At 41.5% G+C, this 25,522-nt stretch overlaps 1 protein-coding gene across 2 annotated transcripts in view; it reads left to right on the forward strand.

The window, feature by feature from the left end:
- Nucleotides 1-25,522, forward strand: part of Znf277 (zinc finger protein 277) — a 96,258-nt gene that overhangs the window by 17,673 nt on the left and 53,063 nt on the right. The window contains exon 2 of one of the 2 annotated variants that reach the window (XM_048415604.3): nucleotides 16,001-16,038. The exons of the other annotated variant lie outside the window; for it this stretch is intronic. Coding sequence (XP_048271561.2) covers nucleotides 16,014-16,038 — 25 coding nt within the window. The 5' untranslated portion in view covers nucleotides 16,001-16,013. The remainder of the gene's footprint in view (nucleotides 1-16,000; nucleotides 16,039-25,522) is intronic. 2 annotated transcript variants of the gene reach the window in all.

Consider the following 25,522-nt stretch of genomic DNA (forward strand, 5'->3'; position numbering starts at 1 on the left):
CCAGCCAAAGCTCCTACTGGCTGGACTTACTGCACACCACCGCACCCAGGTGTTCTGTGTGTGCCAGCAATCCTAACTCAAGTGTTCATGCTTGTGTGGCAGGTTCTGACTGACCGTCTCCCAAGCCCCAAAGATGCTCTCCATAAAGTCCTTCCTTCGGCCCTGCCACGCCATTACAGAGGTAGAATTTAAGAAGCTGTGTCCCAAGCGTTGTCGCTGTGACTGCCTGCAGGACATGAACAGTTTAGCAGCAGCCTTGGAGGTCATGGCAGTTTCCTCAGTGGCGTTGTCAGCACGAGTCCCAGCCTGTTAGCATCTCAGTGCAATGCCACCTGCCTCCCTCATCAGCAGCAGTGCTGTGAGTCAACACGGGCACCGTGTAGCAGCAGACATTGTGTTGCTTCTGAAATTGTCATGCTGATGGCTATATTATGACAGTTTCATGCATGGAATATTCTGAGGCTTCATCTCTAAATATTAAACCACAATTTCCAGTTGTCATATTTGAAAAAAATGATAATTTTCACAGTTGCATTCTGTTTGTAAAATCTTGCATTGGAGTCTGATATAAATCTGTGCATAGACTCCTTGTTGCTTGTGTGACTGCATCTTTCAGATTGGGCTAACTGCTCTCTTGCCTTTTTAAATTATTTGGGTGATTTTAACTTTCCAGGGCCCAGGGGTTTTTGTTGTTGCTCAGAATCACCTGCTGCTAGTTTAAACTACTTCATCTGTCTGGTGCACAGTGGTTCCTTCTGCTTCTCATGCAATGGGAGGGATGGGCAGCCGCCACTCTATTCAGGAAGGCTTGCCTTCTCATGACCTAATGCCCCCGAGGCACCGCCTCCTAATAGCATCCTGATGGTTGAGTTTCACAGTATGCCTTCTAGAAGGATGGAAGCACTCAGACCACAGCCATGGCCTAATTTCCAATTTTCATAGGTAAGCTGTCATACACTGTCAATAGTATAGGCCTAGTCTTCCCTAAGAATAAAGTACATCCTCAAACTTGGTTTGCTTTCGTTTTGTCTGGAGGCAGAGCTGTCTTAGAAAGCTCTGAATGGACTCTTCCATGGCAGCAGGGTGTGAGCCCAAGGTATAGTTCAGTACCTGCTGCCTACCATGCTGTGTCCTCTTAAATACCCTCTGTTCGGTGAGGCTGAGATGGTTTTCCTTTTCCTTTTAACTTGACTGAAGAAAAAAGTGTCAGGAGATGTGTGCGAAGCAGAGTTAGGTTCATCTTGAGGTGATTTAACATAAATGTAAACATGGGAGTTACCAGAGAGAACAGAGCTCCGTGCCTGCCAAGCTGGGTGTAGGCTTTTAGAGAGCGGCACACTGGAGAGTCTTCACAGTAACCATGTACAATTTTAATGGCCTCTCGAGTGACATCTCAGAGAGTTGCTAGGAGACTGCCCTCCCTCGCTCTGCCACACACATCTCACTTCTCCTCTTTTTTGGAAAGTGAGATCGCAGGGTGGCTCCTGGCGGGTCCTGGATAGGGTTACAGTCTGGAAAGGCACAGCCAGCCATGGCTGACACACCTGCAGGGCGCCGGGAAGATGCGTCTCTCGCCGTCCGTGGAATTTCTAGTCCTCCTTGTGACATTACACACCTGTGGGCTCCAGCAGGAGTCACTGCAACCCGGCCTTCTCTTTTGAAATATATTTCTACAGGAAGAAGAATGGCAATATTCACAGCAAGTGTTAATTGACCCCATTTATTTACATGATCTGTATTTCAAGTAGGATCAGAATACCATTCACTTATTATTTTGTGTATGATACATATATAGTCATACTTATATACAATAATACAGGCTTTAGTATTGCTAATAAAATATAAGCATCATTTGTACATTGGACATTTGTGTTTTTATTGCAGATGTTGAGTCATTAATTATTCACATTCATAGATTACATTGTGACGCATCCATACGTGTTATGTTGTACTCTGACGGTATTCACACTATGTCTGTCTCTTGTCTTTCCTCCTCTCCCCAGTACTTGGTTGCCTTCATATCGGGGGGCGGGGGGAGGCTGCTAGTTCGTTTCCCAACCACCCTGACTCGAAATAATCACACAGAAACTATATTATTTGCAATACTGTTTTGCCAATAGCTTAGTCATATTTTTAGCTAGTTCTTATATCCTAAACTACCCATCTCCATTGATCTGTGTATTGCCTGTGGCTTAACGGGTAAAGTTGCGTCTGATGGTTGGCATCTGTCTCCCGTGGGGCTACATGCCTTCTCTCTGACTCCGCCTGTATACATACATATGTATCTTCCACCTGGCTATATTCTGTTAAGCCATTGGCCGAAAGCAGTTTCTTTATTAACCAATGGCAATAAGAACATGCATAGCATACAGAGGGGGCCCCACATCACCTTCACCTTTCTAATAGTCACTCTGATATCTGTGAAGAATTTGTTTCCATGGATGCAAGAAAGCATATGATGCTGATCTTTCTGTATCTGGCTTATTTTACATAATGTGATAATTTATGTCATGTGTTTTCCTGAAATGACGATTCCACATTTTATTCTACATGCACCTAGGTTGGTTCTATATCCTGATGTTTGCACATATTGTGCTATGAGAATGAAGTCTTCTCGTGCATGCTGACATCTCCTTCAGGTGTATGGCAGGGTAGTGTGCTCATCCAGTACTTCTCTTTAGTTTTTATAAAACAATGCAGTGCTCAAGTGCATTCCACCACCACTGTGTGAGGCTCCTCTTTCCCCCGTGTGTTTGCGAGGAGGGGGATGTAGGGCTTTCTGATTGTCCTTCTGACTGGAGTGAGCTGGAATTTCAGTGTTTTCTTTGGATTTTCCTGGTAGCAGCAGATGATGGTAATCTTCTTGCCATGTTAATGGCTATTGACACTTTCTGAGAAGTGTGTGGAAGCGTCTTTGTCCTTTCATTGATGGATGTCTTCATCAGGTGTTTAATGGCCATTCGCACTGTTTCTGAGACGTGTCATTGAGAGTATTTTTCTTTGGTTGATTGATGTTTTCATCAGGTATTTTGTCACATGTAGCTACAAATATTCTCTGTCCGTCAGTCTCCCTGTACCGGGTTTTCTCCGCCCACCTGTTCCTGAAACCGCTTATAAAATAACCACTTTGAGGCTTAATATTAATTACATACTCTTTGGCCTTTTAACTCAGACTTCTTATTAACTAACTCTTACATCTTAAAGTAACCCATTTCTATCATTTTATATTTTACCACGAGGCTTGTTGTTTGTTATCTCTTGCTTCTTGGGCAGCTCCATGGTATCTCCCTGACTCTGCCTTCTTTCCTCCTCTATCTCTGCTTGGATTTCCCACCTGACTATATTCTGCCCTGCCATAGGCCAAAGCAGCTTCTTTATTAACCAATGGTAATAAAACATACTCACAGCCTACAGAGGGGAATCCCACACCAGTCACAGCAGTGAGAAACTCACACAGAACCCTGGCATCAGAGCAGGGTGCTCGTTGCTGTGAGAACTTCACCCTGTGATTCAGAAGCAGCCTGAAAAGTCCTGGCTGCTATAAGCAGATTCCAGTGGATGATTCCAGTAGGAACTCAGAAGCCTGGAGAACGAGTAGAATGAAATCTTGTGATTTCAGTTGATAACGAGCACCTTCCTAGGAGCAAAAGCCATGCGTGTTACATCTGGCAAAGCACTGTTAACCCCAACAGGCAAGAATAAAACTCACTACCACAATTTTTTAGCGAAGTTTGAGGCAAGCTTTATGAAGGACTGGCCAGGACCATGGAGAGTGGCCAGTTCTGTACCTGGGATTTCCAAAGCGTGGCAAGAATTAACATTAGTCAGAGACTTCTAAAGGCCAAACCCACAAGGGGTCGTGCTTCCCGCCTTCATCCAATCAGGGGCAAGCTGTCATACCTCCTGCTTGCATAGCTGGTCTGTGTGTGATCAAGTGCATCCTGTGCAGTTGGGCAGCCAAGCTTGTTTACAGACGCTTGTTAAAACCTGGGGCTTGGTGTAGTACAGAGCAGCAGCCCCCAGCATTCCAGGATGTTCTCTGTCGCTGGGCAAGCAGGGCTTAGAGGTGTTACTGTTTTATACATCTTCTAGACACAGTAATCTAAACATAAAGCATAACACTAGCAGCCATCACGGGACCTGTCTGCATTTTCCCTGCTATGACACTCTGTGGGAGAGTAAGGTTAGAGGTAACTGGGGGAGGAAATTGGAGGCAGCCTGGCAGTCAGGCTGTAGCATGGCTTTTGCCAGCTCCTTTTACCCACACTTACAATGTGAACTGTGAGCAAAAGGCAGAACAAAATGGGAAAAGTAGTTTAGTCAGAAAAGCTTTTATAAATTTAAAACTAAAGGCATGGATTCTGAAGATACCACTATTTTAAAAAAAAAAGTACTTTGCACCACATAATATGAAAAATAACTTGAGGACATGTCAGGAATCAGGAAGCGGCATCCGTGCCAGGCTCAAGTGCTTCTGTTATTGATCGCTATGTTCACAGTATTATGGTTCCTGTCTGTTATGTGTGAGGCTGAGTGGCTGCTGCTACTTATGAGGGAATGCGGGGATGCAGCTGTGTCTGAGATGGTTGTAGTCCATGCAGGCAGTCTTGGGGTCTGTCTCTTGGCCGTGACTGCAGGCTGAGAGTGGCCTATCAGCTGCGGTTAGCCAGGAGAATGTATGTGGCTTTGAAGAAGTGGGCAGGGCTTTATGATTGATTGGCTTTTTTTCTTTTTTCTTTCTTTCTTTCTTTCTTTCTTTCTTTCTTTCTTTCTTTCTTTCTTTCTTTTTTTCATTATGGTCAATACAAAAGAACCAAAGAACTAAGGAATCTCACATAGTCAAAAGTCATAAGGAGCAGTGGTAACGATGGGGACCAAATTAGTGGAGTGGTGACGTATCTGTCTGTGTTCCTAGTTATATTAATGAATTTCTGTGGGCAACATAATGAATAAAGTATAATACCAGCCAGGCAGTGGTGGCGCATACCTTTATTCTCAGTACTCGGGAGGCAGAGACGGGGGATTTCTGTGAGTTTGAGGTCTGCCTGGTCTACAGAGTGAGTTCCTGGACAAACTCCAAAGCTATAGAGAAACCGTGTCTCAAAAACCAAAATAAACACACAAACAAAAATATATTATACCAAAAAAGTATAAGAAAAGGAGGAAGAAGATCATTTCAAGTCTACTATGTGGAGATAACCCTCATTTATTTGCTTTTAAAAATAACATGTTTTAAGCCAGGCAGAGGTGACTCACACCTTTAATCCCAGCACTTAGGAGGCAGAGGCATGAGGATCTCTGTGAGTTCAAGGCCAGCCTGGTCTACAAGAGCTAGGTCCAGGATAGGCTCCAGAGCTACAGAGAAATCCTGTCTCAAAAAACAAAATTAAATAAATAAGATGTTTTTAGTTCTTTGAGTATTTCATATATTTTGATCATATTTCCTTCCACTTCTTCATCTCTCTCCTCCCAGATCCACTCACCTCTGTGCCCCCCTGAACTCTCTGTTCTTTTTCCCCAGTACCGCAGGACTCCAGTTTGTGCTGCCCATGTGCTCCCGGGTGTGGGGCCTGCCCTTGCAGCACGGTGCACCTGCTAGGAGCCCCCCTTAGCGAAAACTGCTTCCTTTTTACCTCCTCAGCGGTGGAGCTTGTGCTGACTTAACTATTAATACTTTAATGTCTGTCCTTCCTGACTTTATGCATGTATATAAATGTCTATGTGTGGTTATATACATATGTGTGTGCATGCACATACACACATATAGAAATGGACTCATTCATAAGTTCTGTTTGATTACCTTAAACTTGATCTTCTACATTTATATCAGAAACTATAATAATTGTGGTGACTGGTATCCTTAGATGTTCAGCTGTTCTGACCCATCTCACACGGATCAATCACTACCTTCCTTTTGCTTTCCCATACCTAACTGTCTGTCTCAGAAGAAATTGTTCCTATAAAGCATAATCTTAGGGACATATCTCTTCTTACAGTGTCCTTGGGTCTCCTGACTTTGCTGTTTGCTCTGTGTGTTCCCTTACCTGTTCTCCGACCTGGCCTGTCAACGCCATGTTATACATGTCTAGACTTGGTTTCACATTGTTTTCTCACTCATAGATAACGTTTCTGTGATGCACAAACCAAATAGAGAAATTGTCCTAGTAACATTTACAGACCAAAGACCAACTGATCCCAGCTGCTGCGGCCTTCCAGCTACATCCTGGGTACGGCCACAGTTGACTCTGCGGAGAGAAAAAGCTGAAGTAGGGAGAATGCCCAATTTCTGATCCCTCCCATTTTGAATTTTCTTCAACAAATACATAGATCTAATGAACAAATTAACAAAATATTGGTTTTAATACGCAAAATTGAGTATTCGTACCCCATTGACAAAAGTGACTACTGTGTTTAAAGGGCCCCATTAGTAGTTAATTTGTAAAATTGGCTCAAATTTGGGACACGGAGGTAATTGCTCAAGGTCATTCATGCCTTTTGGACTTATGCAATTTTTGTAGAGTAGTGCATAACTACATGAATTGGTACATTTTATACATTGATGCATGAATTACATGCAAAGCAAAACTCACTGTGTTTTCTTGTCTCATTCTTAATATGTAGCTGAGGAGAGACACATTGATGTGTCTATGTTTTTAATTTATTTTATTTGTGTTGATGTTTTGCCTGCATGTATGTCTGTATGAGGATATCTTCCAGTTACAACAGTTGTGAGCTGCCATGTGGGTGCTGGGAATTGAACCTGAGTCCTCTGGAAGAGCAGTCAGTGCTCTTAACTGCTGAGCCATCTCTCCAGCCCTGATGTGTCTAATTTCTGATAGAACATGTGAGATGCAAAAGGGTAGCTGGGTGCAGTTATCAAATGCTAAGAGAAGGCCAAAGATTAGAAAACTGAGCAAAGAACAAGGTGCCTTTGTCCCCAGAAAGCCCTGATGTCCCTTGGGCATCTCCGTGGGCGAGTCAGTGGACACGGACAGTATGATAGACAGCACAGCAGTGTCCCTGCGTCTGGTGCTAAGATAGAGGCTGTGATTTTCTTGAGCCACTAGGAAAGAAAAAAAGAAACAAATGAGTTTCTCTCCTGTCAGAAGGGTGTGTCATATGGACACGCTCATATTCTCCAGGATAAAAACAACTTTATCCAGTTTCTGACATCCTTTGAGATGAGTGAGCAAACAGACTCTGAAGACCTGCAGGTTCACCAGGGTGCCCTTTGACCCCATTAAAGCATTTGATAGCACTCTGCTTCTATCTCCTCACCTTCATAACAATAATTCTGAAGAGCACTCCTCAAACGAAAGAGTCGCTAGACCTCAGTGTTGACGAACATTGACAGAATTTGACCAAAGTCCTGACCGGGAGATCCAGTAAAAGACACTAAATAGACTACAGTTTGGGCTTTATAAAAGTCAGTAAGAGATAAACAAAGAAACAAATTAGCAAAGAATGTGTCCACACTGGAGCGGTGTCTGAGGACAGGCTACCCACTAGAGGGAGAACTCTGAGTTAACATGGTTTCAAAGGGTTGTAGGAGTTATAAGGAAGCATATGCACAGAAAAGTCCCAGTGTGCTGAGATAAATGGTGTCCTGGGAGTAGAGTAGATAGCAATTACACCGGACGAAGAAGGACCGTGGACAAGGTGAGGATGGGGCTGGAACAAAGGAAGCATCAAGAGTTACTGTGGTAGATGTTTCAAGGCTCTCGGCCTCTTGGTTCTTTGTTATAGCAATAAATGTAATTTAAGAACTTTGCTGTCAGAGTTGTGAAACTTGCAGTAAAGAGTAGAAAGTTCCTTGAGGTTATAGCATTTTTGTTTACTAAAACTGGATGGAAAATTGCAGCGTAGGCCTCCTTCTAAGCCATAAGCAAACACTGGACATAGTGGCTAACGCTTGTTCACTGAGTACTCGGGCGGCGGAGGCTGGGAGTTACCCAGGTCAAGGCTAACCTGGTCTACGTAGTCCAGGACAGCCAGGTGCAAGATTGTCTCAAAAACAACCAAAGCCATGAGCGAACTGTGACACCTGCAGTCATGTGCTGCTAGAGGGACTGCCAATAATCCTGATTTCCCAGCTACCCTCAAGTCTACCTCCTGAGCTATTCCTTTCCCCTGACTCTCAGATGAGCGGTTGAAAAGCTCAGCATCTATTTTGGGACGAATCCCTGCTACTGATTTGTCCCTTCTCTGGGTAGCGTTTTCTTTACCTGTGACTTCAGATCCTCTTCATTCTCGAAGAAACTAAGAACAAGCCTGATCCTGCCCCATCAGTGCAAAGCTGTGCTTCCCACTGACCCCAGTCCTTTATCTCCAGCGGAATGCAAACAGAGCCCAGCCCCTGATGGCTCATCCTTTCCCATAACTACTCCACAGAACAACATGGTCACTGCCTTTACCTTCTGATCCGTCTTAAAGATTTTGATTTTGTTTCCTGCCATGAAGTTTAAAGACAGCAAATTTCTTTGTGGTTGCGCCTTATTATTAAGGGAATATTAAATGAATATCGGAGCATGTACAGTATGACTTTGTGTTAGCTTCTCAAAACCGGTCAAGCTCCCTCTCGTTGTTGTTGACTTCTTTCTTCTGCTGTGCATTGACGGTTGGTACCAGTTGGTCCCCATGGCAACGCTGAGTAATGCTAATGAAACTGAAGCATCTTAAGCTCACCCACGGAGAATCTCTGTGAAAACGCCATGAAACACAGTTGCATTTCTTTTCTTTCCTCTCCTTAAAAGAGGTTGGCATTTGGATTCTTTGCTGTGATCAAGACTGAACTTCCTCAACTCTCTGACTAGAATTGGAATCTCTAGTTTGGAGCAGCTTTTTAGAAGGTAGCATGCCACAGCTAGGACACATGTTCCTCCACATTCACACTCCAGGTTGGGGTACAGCAGAAGTTCTCAAAATACAGTTCCCAGGCAGCCTCCCCATCACCTGGGAGCTTGTTAGAAGTGCTAACTCGCCTGCCACACCCCAAATTAGTGGAAGCAGCGATTTCTGTCCTGCAGGCAGCTGCGGCTCCAGGAGGCGCTGGGATCCAGGAAAGGCGTGCTGTAGGAGGCTGTTGGCGTGGCCTCGCTCGTGCTAGCATGACTGGAAATCACTGGTCGCTTTTATATCTCTTAATGTATTTAAATTATGAAGAGTGGCTGAATACCAATGTGTGTAAGGTAAAATGCAGTGTTGTAAAGTGCATAATTGATTTGGCTGTGGAAGGGTTTCCCAGTCTTGATTTCTCATTAACAAGCAGAAGAAAATGCCAAGTTATTGCTTCTTCACATAATCCTTAGTAATAGTAATGACTCAGAGTAGAAAGCCTACAGGTGTTTGAGATTTTTTTTTCCTTCAGCATTTTTTTAAAGGTGGAAAACTAATATATTTTGATTTGTAGAATTAAAGAAGTCTTCCAAATAATGTTTTGTCTGTTTGTGATTAGTGACTTGGCTGTTTTATTTGAACAAATCAGACACATACAGTGACAACGAGGATTTTTTTGGCATCCATGACTTTAATAGAATAAAAATAAGAAGCACGTACACTGGAGAACTGTCAAAAGTTAACCTTGTCTCATGAGAAATTCGAATAGGCAGGTAGACCTCAGAAAAGGCCCAGGCAGGGAGTGTAGCTGGGGACTGTGTGTTCCGCAGGCTTCCTTCGCTGTGACAAAGTAGAATATCTTAGGAAGGATTTGTTTTGGCTCAGGATTTCAGAGTTTTCAGTTCATGGTTGTCTGGTTTTATTACTCAGGCCCAGGCTTAGCCAAGGCAGAGGTATGATGGGTAAAGGGCCTGGCACACAAACGCTGTTCACCCGTGCGAGCCAGGCTCGGCCAGAGCCAAGCTCTGTCCGTCAAAGGCACTTCCAGCAATCCACTGCCACCACCCTAACCTCTCCAGTTCCACAAGCCTCCAGAAATTGCTTGTGAATCCACCAATGAATTAAACCATTGTTAGGCCATACCCCTTATGGTCTAATAGCCCCCGAAACCTCATCATAGACACACCGGAAGTGTACTTTAGTAGTCTTCTAGACACTTTTTAATGCATCATAGTCTGTAAAGTATTTCAGAGTACTGTACCTCCCCACAGCCGAACCATACATCTGCCAAGGGATTTGCATTGTTGGTGACCTGGCCTGACCTGAGTACCACTGGCTGCCAATGTGACAAGACCATGATACAATTCATCACCTGAGTTCAGTGGTGCAGTCCAGCAACTCGGGCTAACGTGGAAGGGTCACTATGACTTCGAACTGCACAAGGAGCTAAGAAGTGTGGGGTCAAATAGTCCAGGGAAACAGTAGCAGCTGTTGCTGGACTCAGTTATTCTTCTAAGTATCTTATGCATTAAAAAGTAACAATTATCTTCCCATGGAAAGAAGACTCCCTGTCTAATACTCAGGAAGGGTATGTTAGCCATTTGCTGACATTCCAGAGGAAGCCTAGTAGGTTCACAGCGGGGAAACAGGATAGCACATTTCTGTACTTGTTCAGACAACTTAGTTCTGTGAGTTCTGCACTGGATTATTCAACCACATGAGAAAATTTCCCCTGCATTTTTATATTTCTACACCTATCCAAAACTCAGAACTGGGAAATGTGAAACAGTAATTCTGAGTTCCTTCAGAGAACTAATGGGTTATAAGGACCTTTAATTTGTCTGGCAGCATCTCAGCAAACAGCCCCATGTCCTGTGGCAGGAGCTTACTGGCGTTCTGACGATTAGGACATTGACTGTGTAGATTTCAAAGAGATTGCATGCTTGGCTCACTGCAGACAGCATGCTCTGATGACTGTCCCGATAATCAACACATTTTTACTGATTGCCCCATAGTGGTTATTCCTAAATTGCTCCTCTTTTGGTTTTTGTTGTTGTATTTAGTTTTGATTCTCCTTGTTGGGTGACCCACTCATTTATCAAGCGAATGTTTGCTGTGCGTTTCCCGTGTGCTGGACTCTGTGCTGATGGCAGAACCAGGAGAGTCGACCTGCAGAGCCAGAAATGCCATCCACGTGGATCTTAAAGACCAGCAGGAGAAGCAGACCAGCATTTCAGTGTCTCCCTCTCTGTCCTCACTTGTGCAGAGAAAAGGAGACATGACGTAGATGCGATGGAACTGGGGCAGGGGTTCGGGGCCAGCAAGGGATTCTCCAGGCAAATGCCAGGAAGTAGGACGTAAACTGAGAGTCATCTGGCAGTGGATGTGTTGGGGTAACAGAACCAATCATCTAAACCTCGATAGGATCAGATGGGGCCCTCAGCAAGGGCCGAGCACACTGTCATTCACACTTAGAGGTCAAGGTCTGGGAGTGTGCTTCAATATTGACTGCCTAGTGTGGCCAAGACCCTGGGCTCAATCTTACTGAAGAAAATAATCTGTAATCTGAACTAATGTCTGCGTGCTCTGTTTGAATGTTGAGAGATAATCAAGAGTAAAAGACTGGTACACAGTAACTACTGTACAAAGCCAGGTAGAATTGGCTAAGTTCTGCCAAGTTATAGACTCTAGAAGAAGCTGGACCTTATGTGCTCGCTTTATGTCAGTTTATAGCAATTAATTTCAGTACATAGACGACTATATTTTTTTCTTCCAAATTAGGATAACCAGCTTTGGGTAATAAAAATAAAAGGTGAGTTTCAGTTTTATTTGAATTTCAGGTGAACGTTAAATAATCTTTTTACAGCACAGCGTTTATGCAATGCCAGGTAGTGTTTAAAATACAATTTTTTAAAATTTCATTTATTCTTCCCTCTTAAAATACATCCAAACCTCAGCCTGCCCTCTCTTCCTGTACCCTTGACTCATTTTCTCCTCTTCTTCCCTTTCTCTTCACAAAATAGTAGGTGTCCCAGTGATATCAACCAAACCATGCCTAAAGATGCAATAAGACTAGCCTTATACCCTCATATCAGAACTGTAGAAGACAATTTATTAGAAGGAAACCGGTCCCACCAGCAGGCAGGGGAGTCAGAAACACCCCACTCCCATTGTTAGGAGTCTGACAAAATCCTCCAAGCTAACAAAACACAGCATGTGTGACAAGGGCCTGGTACAGACCCATGCAGGCACCATGATTGATGGGTCAGTCTGTAGGACCCTATGAACCCTGCTTAGTTGATTCTGTGGGCTATGTTCTCATGGTATCCTTGACCCCTCTAGCTGCTACAGTTCTTCCTCCCCTCTCTTCTTCAGGGTTCCCCAAGTTCCACCTAATGTTTGGCTGTGGGTGTCTGTATCTTTTCCCATCAGCTGCTGAAGGAAGTCTCTCTCATTGTGCTTTTTTTTTTTTTTTCATTTTGGTCAGTCGTTTTGGTTCTACCCTAGGTCTCTGAACCATCCAGCTTTCATTTCCTGAACATCTAGACAGTATCTGTCGTGGGCTCCCACTCATGGTGTGGGCCTCTGGTTAGACCCCTCATGGTTGGGTACTTCCACAGGCTCTGAGCCACCATTGCCCCAGTGCATCTTACAGACAGGGCAGGTTGTGGGTCATAGATTTTTGTGGCTAGGTCCAGGTCCCAACCCACCACTGGGAGCCTAGACTAGTTACAAAAGATGGCCAATTCATAGTCCATATCCTCTATTACTAGGAGTCCTCTTGAGTAATCATAGGTTCTAGGAAATTTCTACTACACTAGATTTCCATATCACCCCCTAAATACCTATTTAGTCATCTCTCTCTCTCTGTCCTCCCTTCCCTCCCTCACCCTACCCTCCTGTTCCCAATCCCACCCACCCCCAGTCCATTCACAAAATCTATTCTATTTCCCCTTCACATGGAGACCCATGTGACCCCCCTCCCGGCCCATCTCTTTAACTCCTCTGGATGTATGGATTGTAGTACGATTGATTATCCTTAGCAGCTGGTATCACTTATAAGTGAGTACATATCATGTTTGCCTTTATGGGTTCTATGCATCACTCAGCGTGATTTTTTTCTTCTGGTTACATTCATTTGCCTGCAAATTTCATGTTGTCATATTTTCTTTTTAAAAAAATATATTTATTTATTTATTTATTATGTATACAATATTCTGTCTGTGTGTCTGCCTGCAAGCCAGAAGAGGGCATCAGATCTCATTACAGATGGTTGTGAGCCACCATGTGGTTGCTGGGAACTGAACTCAGGACCTTTGGAAGAGCAGGCAATGCTCTTAACCACTGAGCCATCTCTCCAGCCCTGTTGTCATATTTTCTAACAGCTGAGTAATACTTTATTGTGTAAAGGTACCACATTTTCTTTAACCATTCTTCAGCCAAGGGACATCTAGGTTGTTTCTAGTTTCTGCATGTTATGAATAAAGTCACTGTAAACATAGTTATAGGTGGAGGCTGCTTATTCATTCCCGGCCACCCAGACCCAAAATAATCACACAGAAACTGTATTAATTGTAATAATGTTTGACCAATAGCATAAACATATTTCTAGCTAGCGCTTACATTTTAAATTAACCCATTCCTATTACTTTATATTTTACTACAAGGCTCGTGGTTTAGTAACAAAGTTCCAGCGGGCTCTGTCAGGTGTCTTTCTCCCTAGGCAGCTCCATGGCGTCTCCCTGACTCCACCTTCTTTTTCCCTCTATCCCTGCTTGGAATTCCTGCCTTGCTCTCTACCTTGTCATAGGCCCAAGCAGCTTCTTTATTCTTTAACCAATAAAAGCAACACATACATAAGGACTCCCACATCACATAGTTGAGCAAGTGTCCTTGTAGTAGTGCGGTGCATCCTTTGGGCGTATACCCAAGGGCGGTATAGCTGGATCTTTTCTCATGTTACAGGCTGCTAGTTTTTTTGTCCCATTCATGGTGTCCTTTGCCTTACAGAGTCTTTATGAGTCTCGTTTTATTAATTGCTGATTTTAGTGCCTGTAATTTCAGTATTCTTTAGGAAATTGTCTCCTGTGCCCGTGTGTTCGAGGCTATTCTCTGCTTTCTTTTCTAAAAGGTTCAGTGTGTCTGGTTATATGTTACAATCTTTGGTCCACTTGGACTTGAGTTTTGTGCAGGGTGGTAAGTATGCATCTATATGCGTTTTTCTATATGCAGACATCCAGTTAGATCAGCACCATTTGTTAAAAATATTTTCTTTTTTTCCATTGTTTATATTTGATTCTTTGTCAGAAATCAGGTGTCCATAGGTGTGTTGATTTATGTGTAGGTCTCAATTCAATTCCATTGATTAACCTACCTTTTTTATGTCAACACCAAGCAGTTGTTATTACTATAACTCTCTAATGTAGCTTGAAATAAGAGATGGTAATACTTCCAGAAGTTCTTTTATTGTTCAGGATCATTTTAGCTATCCTAAATTTTTTTCCATGTGAAATTGAACATTGTCCCTTTAAGGTTTGTAAAGGATTATGTTGGAATTTTCATGGGAATTGTATTGAATCTGTAGATTTGGTGGGATGGCCATTTTTACTATAATTCTACAGATTTGTGAGAATGGGAGATCTTTCCATCTTCTGATGTCTTCTTTAATTTCTTTTTTCAAAGTATTAAAATTTTTATCAAGTAAGTCTTTCAATGGCTCAGTTAGGGTTACACTAAGATATTTTTTATTATTTGTGGCTATTGTAAAGAATGTGGTTTCCCCGATTTCTTTCTCAGTCTATTTATTGTTTGTATATAAGAGGCCTACTGATTTTTTTAGTTAATTTTCTATTCAACCACTTCACTGAAGGTGTTTATCATCTGTAGGAGGACCCTGGTAGAATTTTTGGTGTCACTTATGTATACTATCACGTCATCTGCAAATAGTGATACTTTGACTTCTTCCTTTCCAATTCATATCCCCTTGGTGTCTTTTAGTTGTCCTATTGCTCTAGCTAGAACTTCCAGTGCTGAATTGACTAGATCTGGAGAGAGTCACAGCCTTGTCTGATTTCTGATTTTAGCAGAATCGCTTTGTGTTTTCTCCATTTAGCTTGATGTTGGCCATCAGCTTGCTGTAAATCACCTTTATCATGTTTAGTCATGTCCCTTGTATCCCTGGTCTGAGACTTTTATTATGAAGAGGTATTGGATTTTGTCAAAGGCTTTTTCAGGAAACTAATGAGATGATTGTGTGGTTTTATCTTTCAGTTTGTTTATATATTGATTTACATCAACTGATTTTCATGTGTTGAGCCATCCCTGCATCTCTGGGATAAAGCCTGTTTGATCATGGTAGATGAACTTTTTTAGTATGTTCTTGCATTCAGTTTACAAGTATTTTATTGAGTACTTTTACATCTGTGTTCATAAGGGAACTTGGTCTGTAATTCTCTTTGTTGAATCTTTCTTTTTTTATATTTTATTTATTATGTATACAATATTCTGTCTGTGTGTATGCCTGGTGGCCAGAAGAGGGCACCAGACTCCATTACAGATGGTTGTGAGCCACCATGTGGTTGCCGGGAATTGAACTCAGGACCTTTGGAAGAACAGGCAATGCTCTTAACCTCTGAGCCATCTCTCCAGCCCCCTCTTTGTTGAATCTTTGTGTGGTTTGGATATCAGGGTGACTGTGGCCTCATAAAATGTTGCTTCTGTTTGTATTTTGTGGAATAATTTTAAGAGTATTGGCATTAACTCTTCTTTGAAAGTCTGGTAGAATTCCGTGCTAAAACATGTGGCCCTGGACTTTTTATTTTTATATGGTAGACTCTTGATGATTGCTTCTATTTCCTTAGGGATTATAGGTCTACATAAGTTGTTTGTTTGATCTTTTTTAACTTTTGTTAGGGGCATCTACCAAAAAAGCTATCTTTTTTTTTTTTAGATATTCTTATTTTGTGGAATATACATTTTTAAGTATGACCTAATGATTCTTGCATTTCCTCTATGTCTGCTCTTATGTCCCCCTTTTCATTTCTGATTTTTGTTAATTTAGATATTCTCTATGTGTCTTTTAATTAGTTTGGATAAGAATTTGTTTTACGTAGGTACTTAGTGCTATGAACTTCCCTCTTAGCACTGCTTTCATTGTGTCTCATAGGTTTGGGCATGCAATGCAATCATTTTCATTGAATTCTGGTAAGTCTTTAATTTGCTTATTTGTATTTTTATCTTGACCAATTTTTTTCATTTAGTAGAGAGCTCTTCAGTTTCCATGAGTTTGTAGACTTCTGTTGTTTATGTTGTTGAAGTCCAGCTTTAACCCACTGTGGTCTGAGAGAATGCAGGGTTTATTTGAACTTTCCTGTATTTGTTGAGATGTGCATTATGACCAAGTATGTGATCAGTTTTGGAGAAAGAGCTGTGAAGTGCTGAGAGGAAGGTGTATTCTTTTGTGTTTGGGTGAAATGTTCTGTTCATTTAAGTCATAATGTCTGTTAGCGCCAGCGTTTCTCTCTTTAGCTTTTGTTTGGATACCTGTCCATTGATGAGAGTTGAGTGTTGAAGTCTCCCACTATTAATGTGTGAGGGCCAATGTGTGGTTTAAGCTTCAGTAATGTTTCTTTTACAAATGTGGGTTCCCTTGCTTTGGGGGCATAGATATTAAGAACCGAAACATCATCTTGGTTGATTTTCCTTTGAGTATGAAGTATCCTTCCCTGTCTCTATTGATTAATTTTGTTTTGAGTGTTCTAACAGGTGTGGTCTGTCATTGGGCAGGAAGTATCTGCCTGAAGGAATAGAAATAGTTGATGTGGGGGGCATTCCGCGGGCACCATGCTTACCTGTGTGGTTGCTAGAGGAAACCTCTAGAATATATTTTTACCTTTAAAAGTATGTGTTGCTTATTTAAAACTCAAATTTAATTGAGCATATTGTACTTAATATGATTATTATAGGTAACCCCCATCCTATGGAATTATTTTAATTCATTTACTTTTTATTGAGTGGTTGTTTATGCCAGTTGTGGAAAAACTTCAAATAGGAAGTTTTGTTTATTGCTTTGTTTTGTTTTCTGAGACAGGGACTCTGTAGTGCAGTCGTGGCTGTCCTAGAACATACTCTGTAGCCCAGATTGGCCCCTGTTGTTGTGTCTGTTCTCCTGCCTTAACCTCTCAAGTGCTGGGATTATGGGTAAGAGCCTTAGTGGTTGAATGAGAATTGCCCATATAGGCTCATTTGTCTGAATACATGATCCTCAGTTGGTGGAACTGTTTAGGAAGGATTCAGAGGTGTGGCCCTGCTAGAGAAAGTGTGTCACTGGGTTGGGCTTGGAGGTTTAAAAAGACTCATGCCATTCCCAGTGAATCTCTCTCTCCCTCCTATATGTTGATCAAGGTGTTGCCTCTCAGCTACTACCCCAGTGCCATGCCAGCCACTGCCATGCTCTCCACCATGATGTCATGGACTCTAACCCTCTGAAACTTTAAGCCCCAAATAACTCTTAAAAGTCACCTTAGTCCTGGTGTCTTATGTCAGCAGTACAAAAGTTACTGTACCCACCAAGTCCATCACAAATAGAAAGTTTTAAAAAGAAAAATAAAATCTAGGGCTATGGTGATGTCTCTATGAATGAGCACATGCCATGCTCGCATGTGTGGGTCACCACACACATAACAGAACCACATATACCTATTTTCTCAGCACTAAGGAAGCAGATATAGGGTTCTCTATTGCAAGTTAGCTAGTGAGACCAGCCAGAATTGAGCAGACCCTGCTTCAATAAAATGCAGGGTTGTTGAGGAAGACATTTTCAGGCACATGGATCTACACACATGTGAATACACACATACACAAAGAAAGCAAATCTGACCATCAGTAGGGAGATCTTCCTTTATATGGAAACTGTTAAAATGTTCTTATATTTTCTAATTGTGATACAAAAGATTTTCTGGCTCTGTGGTTCAAATGAACAGTTTTTAACTGTGTGTGTGTGTGTGTGTGTGTGTGTGTGTGTGTGTGTGTGTAGGTCCTGTGGGACAAACTCAGGCTTGGTGGCAAGTACCTTTGTCCATTGAGCTGTCTCAATGACCCCTAAATAAACATTTTAATTTACATCTTTAGACCCGTATTACCAACTTGCCTGTGTGTTTTTTAAAAACACTCCTTTATATTTATTTGCATATTGTGTGAAGGTTTAGAGCGTTATCCTTTGCTGAACTTTCCTCTGCACTTCGTGTGCTGAGCCTATGACGACCACTGGGGTGGGCCCAGCTCCTGACTCAGTTTCTGTCTCCGCAGTGAGTCTGCGCTGTCCCAGCCTGCGACCTTTAAGAGCTCTCTTCCCTCCTGCAGTCTGCCCTCTACTTGTGCAGCCTCAGTAGACTCCATCTCTCTTCGTGTCTGTCTACCAAATTGCTGAGACACTTTCATGTGTAATTTAAGAAGAAAGGATTATTGAGTCATGTGTTTAGACTGCCTGCCCAGATTTATGACACAAAATTACCAAGCTACTGACCAGAAATGTTCAGCTTTATTTTAAAGCTCAGAACAAAAGCCAAAGCAAGTGCAGAGTGCACTGGAGGGACTATGGACTACCATCCTTTCAAAGAGAACTTCAGACCTTCAATTCCCTGGAAAATAATGCATTTTCTTTCCATGCAGGGGAGTAATTGTTGCCTTTTTCTTTTCTTTTTTTTAATGAAAAAAAAAAGTATTACAGGTCTGGGGAAGTAGACTTGTCAGAAAAAATAAAAAATAACCACTTTCTGACAAACATGAGGTTCTGGGTTCAGATCCCTAGCACCATAGAAAAGCTGAACGAGGCATGCACCTGTTGTCTGGTCTAGGGTTTGCTCCAAGTGTACGGGAAGAGGGATGGCTTCGGGGTTGAGTGCTCACCCTGTGGGATCTGACACCTTCTGCAGACAGATGGTATCAGACTCGAGTTTTATTGTACTGTTTTTATTGCACTGTTAAAATAACTGATTCTCCAAAAGTGCAGTGTTGAAAGTGCAGTGTTTTTGTCATTTTCAAAATAAACTGGACACAACGGCTTGTAAACAGAGACCGCTTTAGTTTCCGGCCACCCAGACCCGAATAGTCACACAAAGCTTTATTAATTGCAACACTGTTTGGTCAGTGACTTAGGCATATTTCTGTCTAGTTATTACATCTTAAATTAACCCATTTCTATTAATCTGTGTATTGCCATGAGGCTGTGATTTACCAGTAAGGTTATAGTGTGCACTTTTCCTTTGGCAGATACATGGTATCTGCTTGACTCAGCCTTCTTTCCCCCTGCATTTAGTTTTCCTGCCTATCTCTATTCTGCCCGGACATAGGTCAAAGCAGCTTCTTTATTAACCAATGGTAATAAAACATATTCACAGCATCCAGAGGGAAATCCCAAATCAATGGCTCAGATCTTTAGCATCACAGCAGAGCACCCAGGAGGCAGAGGCAGGCAGATGCCTGTGAGTTGAGACCAACCTGTTCTACATAGAGAGTTCCAAGACAGCCAGTGCTGCATACAATAAAACCCTTAGCTACTTACAATTCTGAATTTACTCTTACAGTTATTGTTGCACAAGTATGAAATTATAAAGAAATAATTTTTAACGTTTTTAAATAATCCTTTAAAGAACCAAAACTAATTTTTCCTTTTAGTAGCTGTAAGAATCATCTCTGACATTCAGACACTTTCTGTTCTGCATTCTCTTCTGAGTGACAGCTCTTCAATCCCATTGCTTGCCCTGGAAGAGTGGGGGGGGGGGGTGTAACAGCTTCTTCACTCTGGTTGTCAACCGCTGCTCAGAGCACACGTAAATGAGAGCTGACAGTGAGATTCAAAGCAGGAAACCTTTCTGCTCCAGAACAGTCTCTGACACTACTGTGGCCTTTACTATGGTCTCTGAGTATATCAGATGTGTTGAACTGACTCAGCTCAGGTTTGGTTTGGTCTTATTTGTTCTTTAGTAGTTACTGTACATGATCAGTAGTAATCAATTAGCAGAATGCTGGGCTTTGGACTTCAGGTGCTATGTGGAACATTCTTAGCTTTTGTTTGGTAGAAGCCAATGTCTGTTAATATGTTTCCAAAGCTCCTACCTGGTAAACAGAGTAAACAGAGAGGTCAAAGGTAATCAGATGATACGAAGGGGTTGAAAAATAACACAAGATCGTTTGGGTCAAGATCTGCAACATTTCAGCTCTACACAATCACAGAAATTTGCACCAGTCAGCTTAACACAGTACAGCAGCTTCTCTGAAGACTTCAAATCAAGTTCTGGCGCTAGCAACGGAGCTCGGGGCCTTGTGTGTGCTAGGCAGGAACACTATCACTAAGCTGCGTTTGCTGCGTCCCAAACCCTGCAGAGCTGAGGCTAATCTAATCTTTGTCAGTATTTTCCAGTTTTATCAGATATTTCCCTCATACGGTATATGTTCTGCTATCGGAAGTTGCCAGTAGATAGCTCATCCATCCCAGCATGTCCTACCCTACAAATGCTTTGTTAGATTTGGATGCTCAAGCACAAATACTGCATGAGCATTCTTGGGAAACTCTGCATTCTGAAAAATGGCACACTAAAATAACCTTGTGAAGGAAATAGGATAGATGACAGATCCCTAAAACGTGGTAGACCTTTGTGACAGAGCAATCCTAATAAAGAGTAGACAGTTAAACCCATGTTGTGTGTACATCCAGGTGAGTTTCTACATCCTGGCATCTTTTGCTTCATATTCCCATCTTCAGAGAATAGGTCTTTGGGAGTATTGCTTTTAGCGAAAACAAGTTTTACCAAAATTAAGTATCTGGCCCAAAGAGTCTAGATCTCTCTCAGTCGGGTGTGCTTTAAACACAGAAAAGAGATGTCTTTCCCATGTCCCTCTAGTGGCTCAGCTGTCACAGGGAGCTTAACGGTAGAGGAGGAGAGCAGTTCCTCAGGCCCCACCTGGCCTTAAGGAAGGATTCCCTAGAATTTACCAGATTCTCTCAAAGATCTTTTGTGTATCCAGTGTATGCAAAGCTGACTTACAATTGAAGGAGCATGGTCAATAAGTGACGATTCATTTACATTTTATAAAATCTCCTTTTAGTCAGTTTTCTGTCTCTAAGATACAATTTTACTCATTTCAAAATATTGCCTCTGAAATAAAATGCATTTTCTCCCAAAAGAAGACCATATTTTTTTACTGCTATCCACAAAGGTTTATCTTCTTATGCTAACTTATAAAGTCACATGATTGATCATAATAGGTTTCTAATTGAACAGTGGTTTGTGGCTTCACGTAAAACAGCTCCCTGCTTCCCTCGAGAAACTGCGTTAGAATCTCTGCATGAAAAGCCAGCCTGTTTTGATAGCTCCTAGCTGAGTGCTGTGGACCATCGCGGCTGAGAGCCACTGCCTGAAAACCAAAATGACTAAAGGTAGTCATTAGAGTGTCATTTTTAGTAAGGTTGCATTTAGACATCGTTACCAAAGTCAGTGCTAGTCGGATTAACTGCTGGCAAAATTCAGTGCTTATTGTCATATGAGTCATTTACGGAATGTGCTGTGTAGGCTGACTGAGACACCTATTCTTCAGAAATAAGATCCACATCATTTTTGGGGTTCATTTTTGTCATGTTGGCTATAAAATATGGGAGAGGCAGCCCACTGGAATGGCAAGGCTGAAGTCTGTTATGCCCTGCACAGTTTTACTCCTCCAACTTCTGTTGTTTTTCTTGTTTTTAGACAGGGTCTCATCTCTCCCAAGCTGATCTGGAAGTCCCTGTGTAGCCTATGGTCACTGTGAACGTCTTTCCAAAGTCTTTTTATTTCCAAAGTGCATAGATTACTGCTCCCAGTGTCTAGTTAATGGAGTGCTGAAGATCAAATACAGGGCCTGGTGCCTCCTACATGAGAGCTCTACCAAGTGAGCCACATCCCTAGGTCCTCAAGGGGATAAGTCAGATAAATAGTTATGTTGTCATGGGGATAGAATTTGTGATATCAAACTTCTAAAAGATCGTGTGTCACAGATAGCATTTATGGTGCTGAACTTCACTGGAAACATACGATAGCTGTCAATAGATGAATAAATTAAAGAAAATGTGTTTTTAGTGTTCTGAATGTGACTGACTCATAATTATTTAAAAAAAAAAACTTAAAAGACTGAACAGAACTATGTCTGTGTAAAGCAGCCCAAATACTAATGGATTGAAGTAACTTGAAGAAAGGGATTTGTTTAAAATGTCATGAAGACAAGCACACTTGCCCAATAAAGGTCTCATTTTCTGGGCTATGCCTAACTTGTTCTACCTTTTAGAGCTTTTGACTATTTAAGTTGTGTCTATAGGGCCATGAGCAGCTTGCCTGCTGCGAAACATGGATTCTGAGACAGCAACCCAGCTCTGAGATTTCCTTTGCTCCTGAGGGTCTCGAATAGCCTTTGCCTGCAACTATTGTTTTTGAGAGAAACATTTATTACATTGTGGTGTTATATTGAATATCAACTATAACCTTAAGTTCTTATTTCGAAATACCAAGACTAAGATATAATTTATTATTTTTTGTTGTGGATGCTTTTAGAGCCTTTCTCTTATAAAGATGCTTTATTGTGAAGAATGCTGTTATCAGGAGGCCTGTTACGTAGGGCCAAGCATCAGCAGATATAGCCAATGAAGAATGGTCCACAAACGTGCTCAGGTCTAGCCCTGCTGTAGTGGTTACAGGCTGTCTTCTAAAGAAGTGAGGCTGAATTAGTCACTGCTAACTTTAACCTCTCAATAACAGGTCAAAAAGAATTGGTCTACATTTTCTTAATTTAGAGCTGGTATGACATTTGCTGAATAAGATGGTAAAAATATTTGCGTGAAGAATAGGGAATATAACCTATGTTTTTCTCTGAATGAAAAATATACTCAACATAGATATTGATTTGAAAGCAGAACTTGGCCTAATTCTAAATTATGAATGTATTTAGGACAAGCCAAAGAAATGCACATTCGGCAACAAAACTAAGTATCTTCTCTTTGTTAGAAAGACAAACATTAATTCTCCCAAGGAGCTAATGCAACCTTTCTGTATAGAGATATCTTACATAGAGATTGAATTTCCCAGGTGTTCTAACAACTTAAGTAAGTAATATGCAGAACTTTTGAAAATATTTTAATTATTAATGTTGGGATTTTTTAGTGCCTGAAAGTTAATCCTTAACTGTTTTTATAAAAACAACTCATTGTACAAAGAGTTCTTCATATTAATGAATCAGGACACCAGTACTGAAATAAAAATATGACTCAGTCATTTGGTTTCACAAATAGAGATATATTAGTCCCATAACTCAAAAATTTATGATTCTATCAAAACCACTAATTATACTTAAAAGAGAGTATCAGGTAGGTAATTCACAATTTTCTAGCTGCTAGCCTATTTCATTAAAATATTGACAAGACTACTAATTCTAAAGTAATTTTCTACCAAGTCAAATCAATTGAATTTTGCTAGCCATGCCCTCTGTGGATGTCTATGAAGTTTCTACTAGGACTGTGCTTGCTTTGAAAGCATGAATAAGGTGGGCCAGTTAACCAATCAGGTTTTTCTGGCTCAGAATTGGCTTTGCCCTGCATTTCCATCCTTTTTCTTATTCGAGCCTAATAAATAAGAACAAGCACCGTGTTGATTTTTCCCATTCTTGCCCAAAGCCTTTGCTTCTCAGTGCCCTGTGATTCCCTAGCATAGGTGGCCATAAGGTTTTATAATTGATGAAATATCATTAGTTAAGGTTAAGATTTTAGTGTCAAACTTCTGGTTGCAGTTTTACCTTTGAGAAGTCATTTGGCATTCTGCTAATAAAGAGGAGACACAAAAAAGAAAAAAAACAGGCCTAGCACTTTGGAAGTGAAGACAGAAGGATTAGGAGTTCAAGGCCAGCCTGAACTAAATGTTACATACACACAGACAGACTGACTGACATAAAAAAAACAAAAGCAGAAGTAAACTTAGGTAATAGCTAAGCACTCAGTACCCAGAATGTACTAAAATGTACCACACATCCAGCCTTGAATTTCTCCTAGGGCCTTGGCATCACTGGTGCTGGCCTATTAAAAAAAGAATGATAATCTTAATTTAAATGCTGGGAAGTATTTTTGAAAGCATAGAGTAAGAGCAGCAGAGAAAATGTAATTTTAGAATGTATAGTATGATACTTCATCTACTTTTAGAATCAAAATCTCATATTGATAATAAACATTCCAGTAGGGGAACTTACTTTTAGGGAAATGATTATACTTATTCATGTGTATATTTTAAAGTGTGTTTTAGCAGTAGAAATAGTATATGACTTATATGCTCACCATATTATAAGGGAGGGTTTGTTTTTAGCCTCTTCTCTTCCTAGGGTTTATTTCCTTTAAAATGTCATGGGTTTGTATGGCTTTCAATAGCTACTGCACTCATGTTGTTATTCTTGCATTGATAACATAGACAGCACTTTCCCCCTGTCTTAGTTAAGGTGTTTGTTGCTGTGAACAGACACCATGACCACAGCAACTCTTATAAACATTTAATTGAGGATGATTCGCTTACAGTTTTAGAGGTTCAGTCCATTGTCATCATGGTGGGGAGCATGGAAGCATACAGGCAGATGTGGTGCTGGAGTTGAGAGTCCTACATCTTGCAGGCAACAGGAAGTTGACAGACACTGGGAGGTACCATGAGTTCAAAGCTCACCCCCCACAGTGACACTATTTGTCCAACAAGACCATACCCTGCTGTGTAATTATCCTCTTATACACTGTAAAGATTTGTCACTCGATTGGTTTAATAAAGTGCTGATTGGCTAGTAGCCGACAGGAAGTATAGGCAGGGTGACCAAACTAAGGGTGATGGGAAAGAGAAGGGTGAGTCAGGAGTCACCAGCCAGACATGAAAGGAGCAGGAGATTAATGCACTGTGCTAATAAAGGTACCACCACATGGCAAGGAGCGCAAATAAGGAATACGGGTTAATTTAAAATGTAAGAGTTAGTAACAAGCTTGAGCTATCAGCCAAGCAGTTACAATTAATATAAACCTCTCTGTTTATTTGAGAGTGGTTGTGGGACCCAGGAAACACCCATTTACAATCCCCACTCCAACAAAGCCGCAGCTCCTAATAGTGCCACTCCCTGTGAGATGATTCCACTCACACATTCCACTCCCTGGCCCCCCATAAACTAGTAACAATGACAGTATCATAATGCAAGATGCATTTAGTCCACTGCAAAAGTACCCAAAGTCTTATCACAGTCTCAACAATTTTAAAGTTCAAAGTCTCTTCTGAGATTCATGCAATCTCTTAACTATAATCACCTGTAAAAAATCAAAACCAAAGAGCAGTTCACATGCTTCCAAAATATAATGGCACAGGATATACATTACTATTCCAAAGTACAAGAAAGGGAGCATAATGAGGAAATACTGGGCCAAAGCAAGACTGAACCCCCCACTGGAAAAACTCCAAATTCCGTGTCTCCATGTCTGATGTCAAAGCACTCTTCAGATCTCCAACTCCATTCAGCTTTTTGACTGCAGCACACTTCTTTCTCTTGGGCTCATTCTGCTCCCTGTTAGCAGCTCTCCTCGGCAGGTAATACACAATTCTGGTCTCTCTAACATCTTGGGTTCTCCAAGGCAATTCAGGCTTCAACTGCCCAG

The sequence above is a fragment of the Myodes glareolus genome, chromosome 11 (genome assembly GCF_982192425.1).
Source record: "Myodes glareolus chromosome 11, mMyoGla1.1, whole genome shotgun sequence".
In the NCBI taxonomy this organism is placed as follows: domain Eukaryota; kingdom Metazoa; phylum Chordata; class Mammalia; order Rodentia; family Cricetidae; genus Myodes; species Myodes glareolus.